Source organism: Colobus angolensis, unplaced genomic scaffold, assembly GCF_000951035.1.
Source record: "Colobus angolensis palliatus isolate OR3802 unplaced genomic scaffold, Cang.pa_1.0 Scaffold369, whole genome shotgun sequence".
Taxonomy (NCBI): Eukaryota; Metazoa; Chordata; class Mammalia; order Primates; family Cercopithecidae; genus Colobus; species Colobus angolensis.
This window is the reverse complement of record NW_012117032.1, coordinates 655,126-671,095: the sequence shown is the minus strand read 5'-3', so window position 1 is coordinate 671,095 and position 15,970 is coordinate 655,126. Positions and strand designations below refer to the sequence as shown.

General features: G+C 42.1%; 1 protein-coding gene across 1 annotated transcript in view; it reads left to right on the top strand.

Annotated features, from left to right (window-relative positions):
• Positions 1–242: 242 nt before the first annotated feature.
• SERPINB5 (serpin peptidase inhibitor, clade B (ovalbumin), member 5) overlaps positions 243–15,970 on the top strand; it is a 27,643-nt gene continuing 11,915 nt past the window's right edge. The window contains exons 1-5 of the mRNA XM_011953609.1: positions 243–523; positions 8,659–8,833; positions 11,188–11,325; positions 13,548–13,702; positions 14,485–14,585. Coding sequence (XP_011808999.1) covers positions 8,666–8,833; positions 11,188–11,325; positions 13,548–13,702; positions 14,485–14,585 — 562 coding nt within the window. The 5' untranslated portion in view covers positions 243–523; positions 8,659–8,665. The remainder of the gene's footprint in view (positions 524–8,658; positions 8,834–11,187; positions 11,326–13,547; positions 13,703–14,484; positions 14,586–15,970) is intronic.

Below are 15,970 nucleotides of genomic sequence, written 5' to 3'. Positions count from 1 at the left end.
AATGGGCAGCTACCTCTTTTGGCATCTAGCAGAATGAGCTGCTGCATGCAGTTAACACGAAAAGAATGGAGATCAGAGTACTTTTTGTGCCACTAACGTGTTTGAGAAATTTATAGTATTACTATCATCACATATTCCTTTTATTTCATTTAATATTTCACCTTCCGGTCCTGCGTGGGCTGAGAGGATTGCCGTACGCATGTCTGTACGTATGCATATAGCTCACAGCTCCTTCCTGCCCAAACATGTTGGAGGCCTTTTGGAAGCTGTGCAGACAACAGCAACTTCAGCCTGAATCATTTCTTTCAATTGTGGACAAGCTGCCAAAAGGCTTGAGTAAGAGCGGAGTGCTGCTGAGGCGGGGCGGGGCGTGGCGCTGGGCTGGCACAGTGGGCGTGGCGGTGCTGCCCAGGTGAGCCACCACTGCTTCTGCCCAGACACGGTCGCCTCCACATCTAGGTGTTTGTGCTCCTCGCTTGCCTGTTACTTTTCCACGCATTTTCCAGGATAACTGTGACTCCAGGTAAGCAAGGTGGGGTAGCAGGGCTGGTGACTTCCTTTTTCAGGAAAATTCCTAAAAATCATTATTTGAGCTGATTTGAGACGGTGAACAAAATGGCCATAAAGGGGCTGTTTTCAAAGATGAGCTGTCGGATTGAGTACTGTCGTCTCTCATCCCCCATACTGGCAATATTTCCAGCTCCCAACCCTTTGGGCACCAGGAACACCATATAGGGAGTAAAATCACTTAACCATACAAGGTAAGAATATGAAGAAGTCACATGGCTCAGAGGTTTTGGTGGTAGAGGGCTGCAACGGTGACTCACGGAGAAGAAAATACTTCTGAGGACATTTTCAGGCCCACCTTGGAACTCAGAATGAATTTTGCAACGCTAGTTTCACAAAGGGTATGGCACCCGCAAACTGGGAAAGTTTAGAAGTATTGGTGTGTCTGGCTCTGGCTGGCTCTTCTCCCTGGCTGACATTGTAAGGCTGAGATTTAGGCATATGGACTGCCCTTCTTTTTGGCATTTTAAAGCATCAGATCGCCGTTTATCTACTTGCAACTATATTCGTCTAAGCGGAAATTATCCTCCCTCCAGTTTTCTGGGTTTCAGCATAGCTTGGACTAATAAATTGGGCTTAAATTGGGCTGCTTGTAGTTTTTTACTCATATGCTGTATGCTTTTTTTTTTATGGCTTCATTTAAGCATATCATATGAAAAACCAACATGCCAGGCTCTTCCAGAGACTCATAATCAGATCCTCGGAGCTGGGGGCTCTTAGACATGTTTCAGCCCAGCCCCCTCATTCTGTAGATGAGGAGTGGAGCTCACAGGGGTGACGTGGTGTCCAAAGTCACACCGCCTGTAAGTGGCACTGCTGAGATCGAATCAGGCTTTCAGGCTTGCAGCTCGGGTTGTTTCCACAACACCATGGGTTCTGTTACCATCTTTTTCACCCACTACACCTCCTGAGAGGTTTTCAGTAATGAGTTAAAAACCTCAGTCCCCGCCAGTTAGTGTAAGTGTTTGATGAGTTCCTTCATGGGTGGAGATGAAGCCTGTCTGAGGAAAGGAGTCTCCAAAGGAAATGAGTCAGCAGGTTTATATCTTTGCTTCCTAACGCCTTGAATTGTGCCACTTCAATCCCTCTAGGTTGCAGATTGACTTTGGGGCTATGCAGTCTCAGCGATTTGGGGCATTCTGGTGTGGCTGAGTCTGGCTGTAAGTTTACTGCTTGGCAACAGTGGGTTGGGTCAGTGGTCAAGGTCAGGCTTCTAAAGAAACAGAAGCAGCTATGATGCTTCAGAGCAAAGCAGATGCCCCCCTGCCATGGGAAATTAAAGCAATTAATCTCATCACTAATAGCTGTATTGTACTTTCTTGCCCATAAAGCACTTTTCATATACATTGATTCACTTAATGACTTCGTTTAGTCCTCATATTCTTTCACATTGCAGAAACTATAAAATATCCTGTTTTCTTAATCCTGCACATCCTTTGCTCCTCAAAGACTTAGAATGTGGACAACGGAGGTTGTGTTTTTTTGGCATTCCATTACTGATATTATAATAGGCAAGGTTTCTCATGGCATTCCCTAAGGACTAGTTATACCAAATACTTGAGAGATGTTTTTCAGCATGTCTCTCCATCTTTAAAATGAGGCGGGCTAGGCTAAGTGATATCTACAATACTCTCACACAGCAAAAAGGTAGTTTGTTTTTTTTTTCTTTTTTTTGAGACGGAGTCTTGCTCACCCAGGCTGGAGTGCAGTGGCACGATCTTGGCTCACTGCAACCTCAGCCTCCCATGTTCAAGTGATTTTTCTGCCTCAGCCTCCCAAGTAGCTGGGATGACAGGCACGTGCTGCCACGCCACTCCCGGCTAATTTATGTATTTTTAGTAGACACAGGGTTTCACCATGCTGGCCAGGTTGGTCTCGAGCTCCTGACCTCAAGTGATCCGCCCACCTTTGCCTTCCAAAGTGCTGGGATTACAGGCGTGAACCACTGTGCCCAGCCAAAAGTTAGTTTTTAAGGGATGAGAAAACTATGTTCATAGCTCTGTTTAAATATGCACACCTGTGATGTGTGGTTGAAGAGTGTGGTTGATGGTCTATAAGTAAAATGAACATATATTGTTCAAATCAGGATATGTTTGAGAGTAAATGGGGTGCTGTTATTAATGTCAAGACCACAAACATAAAACAGGATTGTCCCAGGCAAAGTGGGATACATAGCAAACCTACCCACAGGACTTTTTTTTTTCACCCAAATGGTCTAAAGACAAAAAATTTGAGGGCCATTGGCTCAGATGCATAAAAATCTTAGGAAATCTTTTTACAAAGACCAGTGACAAGCTATAAGTCTAGAGAAGTGAGCACAGCCCCTACCCCCAGCCCAGTACATGTGTCTCTATTCATTGGGGCCACTTGCAGTCTCTGAATTGAGTCAGTTCTCCCTGTCCCGCATTTTTGCAAGGCTAACTTCTACTTATCCTGTAGGACTCAACTTTAGTATGACTTACTCAGTTGTCACTGTCTCTGAGAAGGTGTCACTGAGGTTTCTAGTATGGGGGAGTCTGTCACTGCTGGGGATCCCGTAGTGACTTGTGTACTCATCAAAACACAACATTCATCATGCCACTAACTGACAACTCCTTGGAGGCAGGGGCCATGTCGTGTTCACCTTTGTTTTTTTAACGCCTACCCTGACACACATTGGGTACTCAGTTAATACTTATTAGGTGAAAGCAACATCATACCAAGGGTTTACAACGTAAGTGCCAGAAAGGGAACAAGGGCTTCTTCAAGTAGAAAAATCATAGGGAAGAAGTTTTGTGACGATTAAACAAACCATGCAGGTTATGTTGATATCTTCAAGAGAGACTTCAGGACATGTGAGATTTTTGGAACTCGAGAGACTTCTGAGAGAACAAAGGCCAGCAAAGATGCAATTACCAAGAAAGCAGGTGGTAAGGTGTGGTGGGGAAGTGCCAGGCTGGGAGCTAGAAGCAATGAATTCTAGGTCTGGTTTTGCCACTCTCACTCCCTGCGTGGGTGGCCTGGGAGACTCACTTCATCTTTGTCTGCCTCACTTTTCTCATCTGTAAAACGAAGAGGTGTGGCCAGCCTAGATCCTCTCCGAGATCTTGTCCCACTTTCAAGGTTTATAATTTAGCACAGATTGTGAAAGCAAGCTACTTGGAAATAAAACTGCATTCTTAAAACTGCATTTATATTACTACTTAAACTTCCATCTCACTGTTCTATGGTTAAAATAAAGTTCCTTTTTAAACTTTCAAGTGCCTGAAAGGTGTAGCGTTTTCTACATTGCAACTATAAACGAAGTTCTCCTTGTTAAAATGGTTACACGGTTTTCACAGAAATGGAAGAAGACCCTTGTGACAAGGCAGTAAAATGGAACAAAATTTGTAGCAATTTTAGCACTTTCAACAGAAGTCATTAGGCACATAAATTTACCATACAGGAATTGCTAATCTCTACTCTGGTACTTACAATTTTTATAGCATTCCATCATGCAAAATGGTCTGTGTAGAAGTTTGTATTTTTTCCAGGGCATGTATTGCTAACATTGCTGAGGTTTGTTTAAATGCTTTGATTGTCTTGCAACACAGTCATGTGGTAATTGTGGCCAAAGTCATCTTTTGAGCTACCTCAGACCAGATCAACTTTATAGAGTTTTTAGGTCACTTGGGACTAATCACAGAACCACTGATCAGATTTACCAGGAAACATTTGATTGATTACTTAGTGAGTGATTTTTTGCCACTACAACCATTTCCATGTACAGACCTTTCCTGTTTCCTTTGGCCTGCATCAAACAACGCTGTTGCGGCTGGGACCGCAGATACTAAGGGCTGTGTGACCTTCCCAGAAGTGAAGGATGATTTTCTAAAAAAGGAACCAGTCAGCACAGGAACAGGAAGGCAGATCTGTTTGTGTTCATGCACTGATGAAAGCAACATCATACCAAGAGTTTACAACATAAGTGGCAGAAAGGGAACAAAGGCTTCTTCAAGTAGGAAAATCATAGGGAAGAAGTTTTGTGTCGATTAAACAAACCATGCGGATATGTTGATATCTTCAATGCACTGAGGATTAGCATGCAAAGGAAGGGACTCACTCAAGGGGAAGGTCTGCTGGTGGTGAGACACAGCCCCGGAGATGTTAGGATATCAGGTGTGCACCGATTCACATCTCCAACAGGGACCTGGATTGCAACAGAGCATTAATTGTATTGTGTAATTAACTACACTAAAAGCCACAATGATCTTGTATCCACAATCATTTAGACTAAATATATCTCAGAATGTTATGATGAGTGACTAAATAATGCTTTAGTTGAACAAAATGGTAAAATGAACATCTCCTCACCCTTTGATCCACTTCTAAGATCCATTTGTAGGTGTTTGCAGCCAAACTCCCTCAGCAGATTAATTTAAGATCTTAAACACCATTTTTCTACACAAAGGAAATCACTAGAATATAGTTTGTTATTGACTATGCAAAACTATTCTAGCTTCTCTTGGAGGATAATAAATACATGCTGGGAGGAACTACTTGTGTTTGTTAAAGCAGTTTGTGTGTTTTCATATTATTATCAGTGTGATTAGCTCTCAACTTGTGGAAGTGTTAAGAAGCTTGCAGGGATATGGGTTTAGGCTTCTCTATTTGCTGAAGAAATAACTCACTACTTCTTGTACATGTTGACTTTATTAATACTAATTTTGCTGCGGAAGGAAGTCAGGTTTCCTATTCTGAAAGTCTGTCCACCGATTCCCCAAACCTTTTGTGAAGTTTGTTTATATTTTCCCAGTGGTGGGCACACTGGGTGAAACACTCCACAGGCCTTCATTTTTGCCTCAGTATATTCTGCTGACCTCAGTATACACCTCATGCCAGTCACCTTTCCCTGGGGTGTGATGTCACCTGTTGGCCCTTGCCCCTGCCCTGAGGGGAGAAGGAGTAAGGTTGTGGGCTTTAAAGAAAAGTGAGAGGCCCACCTGACTTTAGGGAGCCTCGTGGTGTATTTGCATTGGGAACACTGGCCTGAGTGCATGACTGTATTTATCAGGGACATATGGAGAAGGAGGAAGCCCGTGGAGATGACCAGTGAGCATGAACAGAGTCAACAAAACAGATTTTTTTTTTTTGATAATGAACTCGCTTTTTCAGACTCCGAGATATAATCGATTTTAGCCCATTCTACACACAAGCCATAAAAAGGAGAATTCTGAAGACATGTTTAAAGACCAGGAGTCCTCTCCTCCATCTTATTCTCACGTCTTTGCATTCTGAATTTCTGTCCAGGTATAAGGTGCAAATTGCAATCCTATTCCTCATGCCTTTGACTCTTAACACGTGTTTGGGAACTGGCCAAAGGGAGTCCTCTATCTTAAGCAGTGGAGCTTCCTTTCTGATGCCAGGGTTCAGGTCCTACCTGAAGCCCTTCAATGTCACATTCGGCCCCTGTGTCTGTGTGCATGTGCCTGAGGCTTTGGGGGAACACTTCGAGTTTAATCCCTGTACTGCTCACCCAGGGGTAGTAACATCGATCGATTTCCCTTAGAAACATGCTCAGTGTACTCTGTATACTTCACCTCAGTATAATCTGCTGACCTCAGTGTACACCTAATGCCAGTCACCTTTCCCTGAGGTGTGATGTCACCTGTCGGCCCTCGCCCCTGCCCTGAGGAGAGAAGGAGTAAGGTTGTGGACTTTAAAGAAAAGTGAGAGGCCCACCTGACTTCAGGGGGTCTCATGGTATATTTTGCAATGGGAACACTGGCCTGAGTGCACGGCTTAGGCAGAGCCTCAGGAGTCCATGTAGTTCAGCTCTGCTCCCAGAAAGGGAAGCCCTGACTGCCTGAATTTACCTAATTCTCTTTGGAGTCTATCAGTAACTACTAGACTAAATAGGTAGGTAGACCTTTATTAGAACAGTGAAGCTTTTTAAATCTGAGGACCCCGTTACACTCTTAAAAATTATTGAGGACCCCAAATAACTGTTTCTTTAAAAATATGTAGATTATATCTATTATTATTTACCAAACTAGAAATTAAAACCAGACACATTTTGAAATGTTCATTTACTAATTTATTAAAATAATATAACCATTAAATACTAATATGAATAATATATATATTTTTAATATATACACTATTTTTATTTAATTTTTTAAAATTTCAATTGCTTTAGGGGTACAAGTGGTTTTTAGTTATACTGACGGATTGTACAGTGGTGAAGTCTAGGATTTTAATGTATCCATCACCCAAGTAGTGTACATTGCACCCAACAAGTAATTTTTTTTATTATACTTTAAGTTCTAGGGTGCATGTGCACAATGTGCAGGTTTGTTACATATGTATACATGTGCCATGTTGGTGTGCTGCACCCATTAACTCATCATTTACATTAGGTATATCTCCTAACGCTATCCCTCCCCCCACCGCTCCCCACAATAGGACCCGGTGTGTGATGCTCCCCTTCCTGTGTCCAAGTGATCTCATTGTTCAATTCCCACCCTTGAGTAAGAACATGCTGTATTTGGTTTTCTGCTCTTGTGATAGTTTGCTGAGAATGATGGTTTCCAGCTGCATCCATGTCCAGTGAAAAAATATGAGAAGAGTGATATATGAGAAGAGTGATATTGTTTTTCATTTTTGCAAATCTCCTTAATATTTGGCTTAATAGAAGAGATGTCATATAGCCTCTGGAAAACTCCACTGTCTATTAGAGATTGAGAATGATAATGTCTTAGTATTATTATGAGAATAGTTTTAATCTCATGGACCTACTGAAAGGGTGTTAGGGACTGCCAGGAGTCAAGACACAACACTTTGGAAACTGCTTTAGAATGACAGAGCTCTGAGATGTGATAAGATGCCTAGTTGCTGCTATATCCACTTTACCAGGCTACATATTTTGAAGTTGTTCTCTTTTCTTTAACTCCCATATTACTGATTATACTACTCACATGTCTTGGGAAGCTCTGTATTCTAGTTATTGGTCTACATATCTGCCCAAAGAGACTATGAGCTTAGAGAAGGAGGAGGTCCACTGATCCTTGTAACACTCTGGGTAGTGTCTTACACACAGATGCGTATTATGGACACAAACAATAACTGCTGCTGTTTAGTAAGTATTGTTATGTGCTGGGGGTCCTGCAAAGGCGTTACTTACTCTAAGGGTTTTCTGGCACTTCTATCACAAAGCACCACAAACCAGGCAGCTTAAAGCAACATAAGTTTATTCACCCCCAGGCTAGGAGGCCAGTAGTTTGAAATGACGATGTCGGCAGGGTCATTCTGTCTCTGAAGCCTCCAGGGGAGAATGTTCCATGACTTTCTCTTGGTTTCTGGTGTTGCCAGCAGTTCTTAGCATTCTTTGGCTTGTGGAAGCATCCCTCCAATCTCTGCCTCCTTTGCCATACGGCATGTCCTTCACACAGGTGAAGACATTTGTGTCTTCACATCTGCCCTCTGTGTATTGTTTCTGTGTCTCTTCCCTTATTCCTTTAAGGACACCAGTCATATTGGATGAGGGCTCACCTAACTCCAGTGTGACTTCATCTTAACTAATGATGTATTAGTTAAGATATAGGAAATACCCTGTTTCCACATAAGGTCACATTCACAGGTAATAGGGATTAGGACTTAACATATCTTTTTGGGGACACAAGTCAACCCATAACACTTACTAAATATGAAACTGAATCATGCAAAACTGCTGCAATTCGACTGTTTTTGTTTTATAAAAATTTTAACTTTTAGTTTAAATGAAATCCTAATGGAAACAATATGTGATAAATAAAACCAACCGATGTTGATTAGTGCTGTCAACTTTTCTGACATATGCTGGAGAAGAAGTGTGACCACTGGGCTCCAGACAACAGCCACAGTGGCTAAGCAGGCCCAAGACTGCAGAGTCGAGGCAGAGGACCTCATATGCCTTTGGACATTTGCCTGAAGTTTCTTCACAACTGATCTTACTTTTGAATTTTCAGGAAGTTCCTTGTTTCTTCTGAGATCATTACTTTGTTTAAATAGAATTCTTATAGTGTTGGCGGAATGCAGGTGAGAAGACATTAAAGATGCTTTAGAAATTAACCTCTCCCTTGTCCTTGCTTCCAGGCCCACAATGGATGCCCTGCAACTAGCAAATTCGGCTTTTGCTGTTGATCTGTTCAAACAACTATGTGAAAAGGAGCCACTAGGCAATGTCCTCTTCTCTCCAATCTGTCTCTCCACCTCTCTGTCACTTGCTCAAGTGGGTGCTAAAGGTGACACTGCAAATGAAATTGGACAGGTAAGCCCCAAACCTTGTTTCTACTTTAAGTGGGAATACAGCTATTAGAACCCATAGGCAGTGCCTAGGGAAAAAAGGAATGGAGACTTTTGTTCAGAATTGGTCAAGATTCAGAGCTGTGCCATTCCAGGACTCCCTTAATCTTTTTTATTTTATTTATTTTTTTTTTTGAGACAGGGTCCCACTACTCTGTCACCTAGGCTGGAGTGCAGTGGTGCGATCTCGGCTCACTGCAGCTTCCAGGTTCAAGTGATTGTCGTACCTCAGCCTTCCAAGTAGGTGGGACAACAGGCGCCTGCCACAATGCCCAGCTAATTTTTGTATTTTTAGTAGAGATAGGGTTTCACCATGTGGCCAGGCTGGTCTCGAACTCCTGACCTCAGGTGATCCGCCTGCCTCGGCTTCCCAAAGTGCTGGGATTACAGGCTTCTTAATCTGTTTTTAAATGTGAAAGCTCACTTGTAGGTAATGCAACTCACATTTGGGACAGGCACCAGGCTATGATGGAGAACCTGGAGATCTGCTGGGTAATCACAGTTTTTTTCATTTTGACTTATGATATTTTGAATTTACAATGGGTTGAGATGTAACCTCATCATAAATTAAGAAGCATCTGTATCATTATAGGGTTTCTTTCTGGCTATGGTTGATTATCTAGCTTTGTAAAGTTCTTAGACCTTCAAATGAGATGATTTTCCTGATTGTTCCATTTTAAGTCCTCATGTACTTTTAGATAATAAGTGAATGTTCTCCTAATTATGTTTCATTATTACTCTTATGCTAATCATTCTAGGTTCAACAGAATTTCTTTCCTATTAGCTCACAAGCATTTAAAAAGGGAACACCTTATTGTATTCATATGTGCCCAGAAAGTATGGCCCATAAGAGTTATTTAGGTCAGGATGAAGAATTTGCACTTGGGACTTGAAGCAGCTTCACTACTGTGAAGAGGAGATGTATCTTCTTATTAAGCCTCATCTCTGAACTGCACAACTCGACTATCCCTACCCAATCTCCCATTCCTCATTTCTCATCTACCATTAGAGAAAGGCTAGAGAAAGAGAACTTCCTGGTAGTAGGTCTGTTCCTCAATAATTCCTCAAGATCTTCTCTGTACATGCAACTGGTTCCCCAGCAGTAGTTACCTGGGCTCTTTAATTTTCTGGCCTCCTCCATCCGTCTTTGGGCATGAGAGTTACGCACTGTCTGGGACCAGCCCATTTGACCCTGCAATGCTGAGGCTATGTAATTCACTGGCGCGACGTGCCGGTTTGGCGGCATTCGTTATCTGGGTTGTGGAATCAGGCCATGACCATTATGAGTTATGGAGTGAGGAGGGTATCATCTTATGCTGACATTACATGTTGTGGTGCTGCAAGGCAGAAAAGATGCTGGACTATTGGTTGGAACAAAAAAAAGAGTTAGAAACAAAATACAATGATGTAAGCCCTCCAAATGAAAGTATCCTGGTTTTAAATAGCTTACAATATTATTACAAGAATAATAATTAACAGCTTGAACCCATATAATACTTTAGGTGTTTTATATGTAAGTAATCCTCATAAGAACTGAGGAGAGCAGGTATTCTCAGGCCATTTTACAGAGAGGAAAGGAGGCTCTGAAGAGCTGGAGAAGATTCTCTGAAGAGTTGGAGAAGAGTTGGTGAAGGCTGGGATTCACAGGCAGGGCCGTCTGACTCTAGCCCACCCAGGGCAGCCCACCATTTGTTGTAGCTGCCCATCAGAAATGACACACCTTTTACCTGGCATTTGCTAAACCACCCAGAGGCACTAGACAGACTCTGGCTAGAGGCACTTGTCCTGAAATCTGATTCCTGCCTGGTGATGGTCTCCCTTGGTATTAATCTCTCCCTTCTGGTCTCTAAATTGGATAGAAATTATAATCCAGCTTCATCGTTCTCCAAGTTTGGAAATCTTTCTGTGTGAGTATTAAGGGCATCACTTTGAAGAAAGGACAAATATTCTTGATAGTTGATTTGGAAGAGTACCTTTATGGTAGTGTTTCTCAGTGGGGGCAACTTGCTCTCCCCTTCCCACTCTGGGGACATCTGGCCATGTCTGGAGACATTTTGGGTTGTCACAAATAGGGTAAGGATGCCTCTGGCATCTAGTAGGTCAGAGATGCTGCTAAGCTTCCCTCAGTACCCAGGACAGCCCCACAAAGACTCATCCAGCCTGAATGTCAATAGCACTGAGGTTGAGGAGTCTTGCTTTAGAGGAACTGGGCAGGAGGATTCTGTATGCCCAAGGACGTTGGTCATTATCACGTGTCCACTTCAGTGAAGCACCATTCAGAGGTAATGCTTTTTGGGTAATGGATTTTTCTCTTAATAGGTTCTTCATTTTGAAAATGTCAAAGATGTGCCCTTTGGATTTCAAACAGTAACATCGGATGTCAACAAACTTAGTTCCTTTTACTCACTGAAACTAATCAAGCGGCTCTACATAGACAAATCTCTGAATCTTTCTACAGTAAGTTGTTTAAAGCAAGTAGCAAGACTTAACTTTTTACAAAGAGTGTTATTTTCATGCTGTTAGACCTATAACTTTTTTTCAGTGAAATTCTTTTCTAGGAGGTTCACTTGTGATTTGAGGCTTAAAATAAATAAATCCTAGTGGAGAGGTTAGGAGTATAGTGGGAGTCAATTGCAGTCACATCTTCTAACTCAAAATATAGAGAAGCTTATGGGCTTTCCTTTTCCCTCTCAAATAAATCTTACCCTTCCTTTTAGCTTCCTTTGAGAGAATGGAGAACAGATTAATTAACTGTCTAATAAATGTAGCTCCATAGACAAGGAGGGTAAGACAGCTCATGATTTAAACTTCTTTCTCCTTAAAGAGCAGGGCATATGGCCTGGGACAATGTTTTAAGCTCTCTACCTCATTTGTTATGCACATAAAGTTCTGATGTTTCTCAAAATCAGTAAGAAAAATAGTAACTATGAATTCACAATTTTCGTCAGTCACAAATTAGTTTTGTTGTACTGGGCTGGTCAGATGGGGATCTCCACAGGCAGTTCTGGTTATTTAAGTTTAGCCATTGCTCTAAGGAATCATACAAACTACACTATGGTACCCAATGTTGTAATATTTTAAAAATCTGTATTTGAAACACACAGACAGTATTCTAGACTACATGGAGGTTCCCTCTGTACTTCAGTAACACAGAGTTGATTTAGTTCCTGTTTGGATGGTCAGAATTTCAAGCTTTCCAAATCTAAAAGCTATACCACCAGTTTTTAAATATTTTACCATGATTTCACAACTTTCTGCAGTAGGTATTTTTGTGGTTAAGATCTTTTGAGGACATGGGTTACTAGATATTGTGAGTATATTTTTTGTTGCTTAAAGATACATATAACAACCATTTTTATTCCAACAATCATTGGAAGCATTAAAAAAAAAAAAAAACTGAGATGTGAGTTGAAACCTGAGCATACAAAATTTCTAGAAGCTCCCTAAATGATCATTAAGGAGACAACACATTTTTATTGCTGGCAGTGAGGACAATGGAGGCCCTGCTTCATCTGGCTGAGGCTTTCTAATGTTTCCAGGTGAGATTGGTTCTCTCAGTCAATGGTGACAGTCAGTCCCAAGGCTGATCTGCAATTAACTGAAGCTAAGTTAATTGGCTAAGGCTGAAGCTGCTCTGAAGAAATTCAAGAAGCCCTGTGCTTGGAAGTGAACTGACATAACATTGAATCAAGTTATATTTCGTTTGGTTGAACTTCCATGCAACATCTGGAATGATCTTAACCAGACTAGGAGTTGTAAAGTTTGTTTTTTTTTTTTTTTTCCCTTTGAGATGGAGTCTTGCTCTGTTGCCCAGGCTGGGGTGCAGTGGCATGATCTTGGCTCATTACAAAAGATTTTTTAAGACTGCTTTCCATTGCTCCTGCTAGGTGCACAGCATCTGCAAATTTGCTAAAGGTCCAAACAAGTGTGGTCTGTGGAGGATCTCTCACATCAGAACTATCTGGGTGTTAAAAGGGCAAGTTCTTGAGGCCCTTTTAACACCCAGGTACTTCTTATTGTCACGGTGGGAATGGGGTTTAGGGTTGCACATTTTAAATAAGCTTTAGAGTAATAACTCCTGCTATGTTCTCTATAGTACTGTGTTTCCAACCTTAATTTGCAGATGGCATACCTGGAAGTTCTGTTAAAATGCATTCTGATTCAGTATGTCTGGGGTGGGGTCTGAGATTCTTCACTTCTAACAAGGTCTCAGGTGATGCTGTACACCACCTTGGACCACAGTTTGAGTAGCAAGGGTCTACAGGATATTTATTTAGTTCAGCAAGGACAAGAGTTTTCTGTTCATAATTCTCTTTTCTATACATTTCCTATATTCTAATATATATGTATCTGTAGACATACAACATTTTCATGTTTCTGAAATTAGAACCCGTAAGAGAATTGGGTATATTTAACATGGTGTTTCTTTTGTTTTCCTCAAAGCTGATATTAAACTGATAGATGCATTTAATAATTGAAATTGTCTTATAATTAAAAAAAAGAAACATTCAATACAAAGAATTTCACTGACTTCTACATGAGGTTTCAATTCATACAGTGTTACCAATTTTGAAAGCGTACATATAGCAGTTGATATTTAATAATCCTTTTGTTAGAAGAGAATCACAATGCAATAGCTTGACTACAGACTCTGATTTTATGAACTGCATGTTTTTCAGGAGTTCATCAGCTCTACGAAGAGACCCTATGCAAAGGAATTGGAAACTGTTGACTTCAAAGATAAACTGGAAGAAACGAAAGGTCAGATCAACAACTCAATTAAGGATCTCACAGATGGCAAGTACCCTTTAATTGTTCTGCTATCAATCACCAAGTAAACAGGGCCTTCCATCTCATAAATGCTTGCTCTAGGCATAAAAAAACATCTGGAGGATTCTCTGGATGTTTTTACTACACAAGCTAAATTCTTTCCCTTCCAGCCATGTAAACAACTTGGATTTCTGGGCATTTCTTGTATCATCTCAGCACTTGGTAGAAACTGTTGCTGCTTCAGTGTTAGTCTACTTTGTCTTCCTCTCTGACGAGCTGTCACAGGCCCTAGTGGAATCCTAGCTGTGCCTCTAACAAAGTATGACTTTGGGTCAATCATGAGGCCATTTTTCAGTCTGGAAATAGAAGAACTGGATTATAACTTCATGATCCCCGAGGCCCCTTTCAGCTGACAAATTTTACAAATTTGTTAAGGAAAAAGGGACATACGCAACATATGTATAAGAAAAACAAACCGGCCGGGCGCGGTGGCTCACGCCTGTAATCCCAGCCCTTTGGGAGGCCAAGGTGGACGGATCACGACGTCAGGAGATCGAGACCATCTTGGCTAACACAGTGAAACCCCCGTCTCTACTAAAAATACAAAAAGCCGGGCGTGGTGGCGGGCGCCTGTAGTCCCAGCTATTCGGGAGGCTGAGGCAGGAGAATGGCGTGAACCCGCGAGGCGGAGCTTGCAGTGAGCCGAGATCGCGCAAGGAGAGCGAGACTCCGTCTTAAAAAAAAGAAAAAGAAAAAGAAAAAAAAAAGAAAACCAAACCAAACCAAACTGTAGCGTCAGCCTTTCCGCGGTGTCGCAGCTCCCCATGCTGGTCGCTCCTCTGATAGCCCCAGGGTCCAAGAAGCTCCTAACCGGTTCTTTCTCCGGCTCAGTGCTTCTTCTAGGCGTCTCCCCCGTCGGACTCCTCGTTCCTCCCTTAAAATTCCCGGTGAGTTGTCTTCCCTGCTGGAAAAGAATTAGGGTTATGATGATTTTGAGGGCAAGTCAGTGACTTTGTCCCCCTTCCCAGTGAATATATGTATAATTGCATCTGGAGAGACCCGTTGGGAGGCCGAATCTAGTCATGAAAAAATGAAGCCTAGGTAGTCGCTGCTGTCTAGGGAGGGATACACTTCCGGGGTAAGGGAGACCCACTTCCTGTGAGAATGACTAGCGTCCGGAGCTACTCTCTGTACTGACTGAGAAAGTTCTAACGGGACAGTAACTGCAGGATGAGAACATGGAAAGAACAGGGTTTCTGGAGTCATTCAGCACCTAGGTTCAAATCCAGACACTGATACTTCCTGATATTTGGACACAAAGCTTCAATTTACAGAACTGTAAAATGGGGCACATGTTACCTGATTTAATTTTTAAAATTGTATTTATTTCAATAGGTTTTGGGGAACAGGTGGTTTTTGGTTACATGGATAAGCTCTTTAGTGGTTACTTCTGAGATTTTGGTGTACCCATCACCCAAGCAGTGTACACTGTATGCAATGTGTAGTCTTCTATCCCTCACCTCCTTCTAGGTGAGCCACCGGGCCTGGACTTTCTTTTTTCTTTCTTCCTTTTTTTTTTCTTTTTTTTGAGATAGAATGTTGCTCTGTCGCCCAGGCTGAAGTGCAGTGGCACGATCTTGGCTTACTGTAATCTCTACCTCCCAGGTTCAAGGGGTTCTCCTGTCTCAGCCTCCCGAATAGCTGGGACTACAGGTGTGTGCTACCATGCCCAGCTAATTTTTGTATTTTTAGTAGAGATGGGGTTTCACCCTGTTGGCCAGGCTGGTCTCAAACTCCTGACCTCACGTGATCCGCCTGCCTCAGCCTCCCAAAGTGCTGAGATTACAGGTGTAAGCCACCGCATCCAGCCATGAAAAGACTTCTGAATTTGAAATAGGAGGCTCAGGATTGAAGTTGAAGCTCTGTCGTTTACTGGCTCCCATGCTTCTTTATTCTTCAGGTTTCTTCAGTAATACAATATATATTCAACATATTATATAGCGTTGGCAGGACCAGTTACATAATTTGCGTGGTCCAGGGCAAAAGTAAAATTGCTGGGCCTGTTGTTTAAACATTTATTAAGAATTTTGAGATGGTGACAGCTGAACATTAAACCAAGAGCAGGGCCCTTCACACAGGGGTCACAGGCCTGTAAAGTGGGCCCTGAACATTGGTCTGATAATTGGAGATTAGGTAAATGAAAACCCTTTATAAAAAAACCTGTGGGCGAGTCTGGGCGCAGTGGCTCACGCCTGTAATCCCAGCACTTTGGGAGGCCAAGGCAGGCAGATCATGAGGTCAGGAGATCGAGACCATCCTGGCTAACACGGTG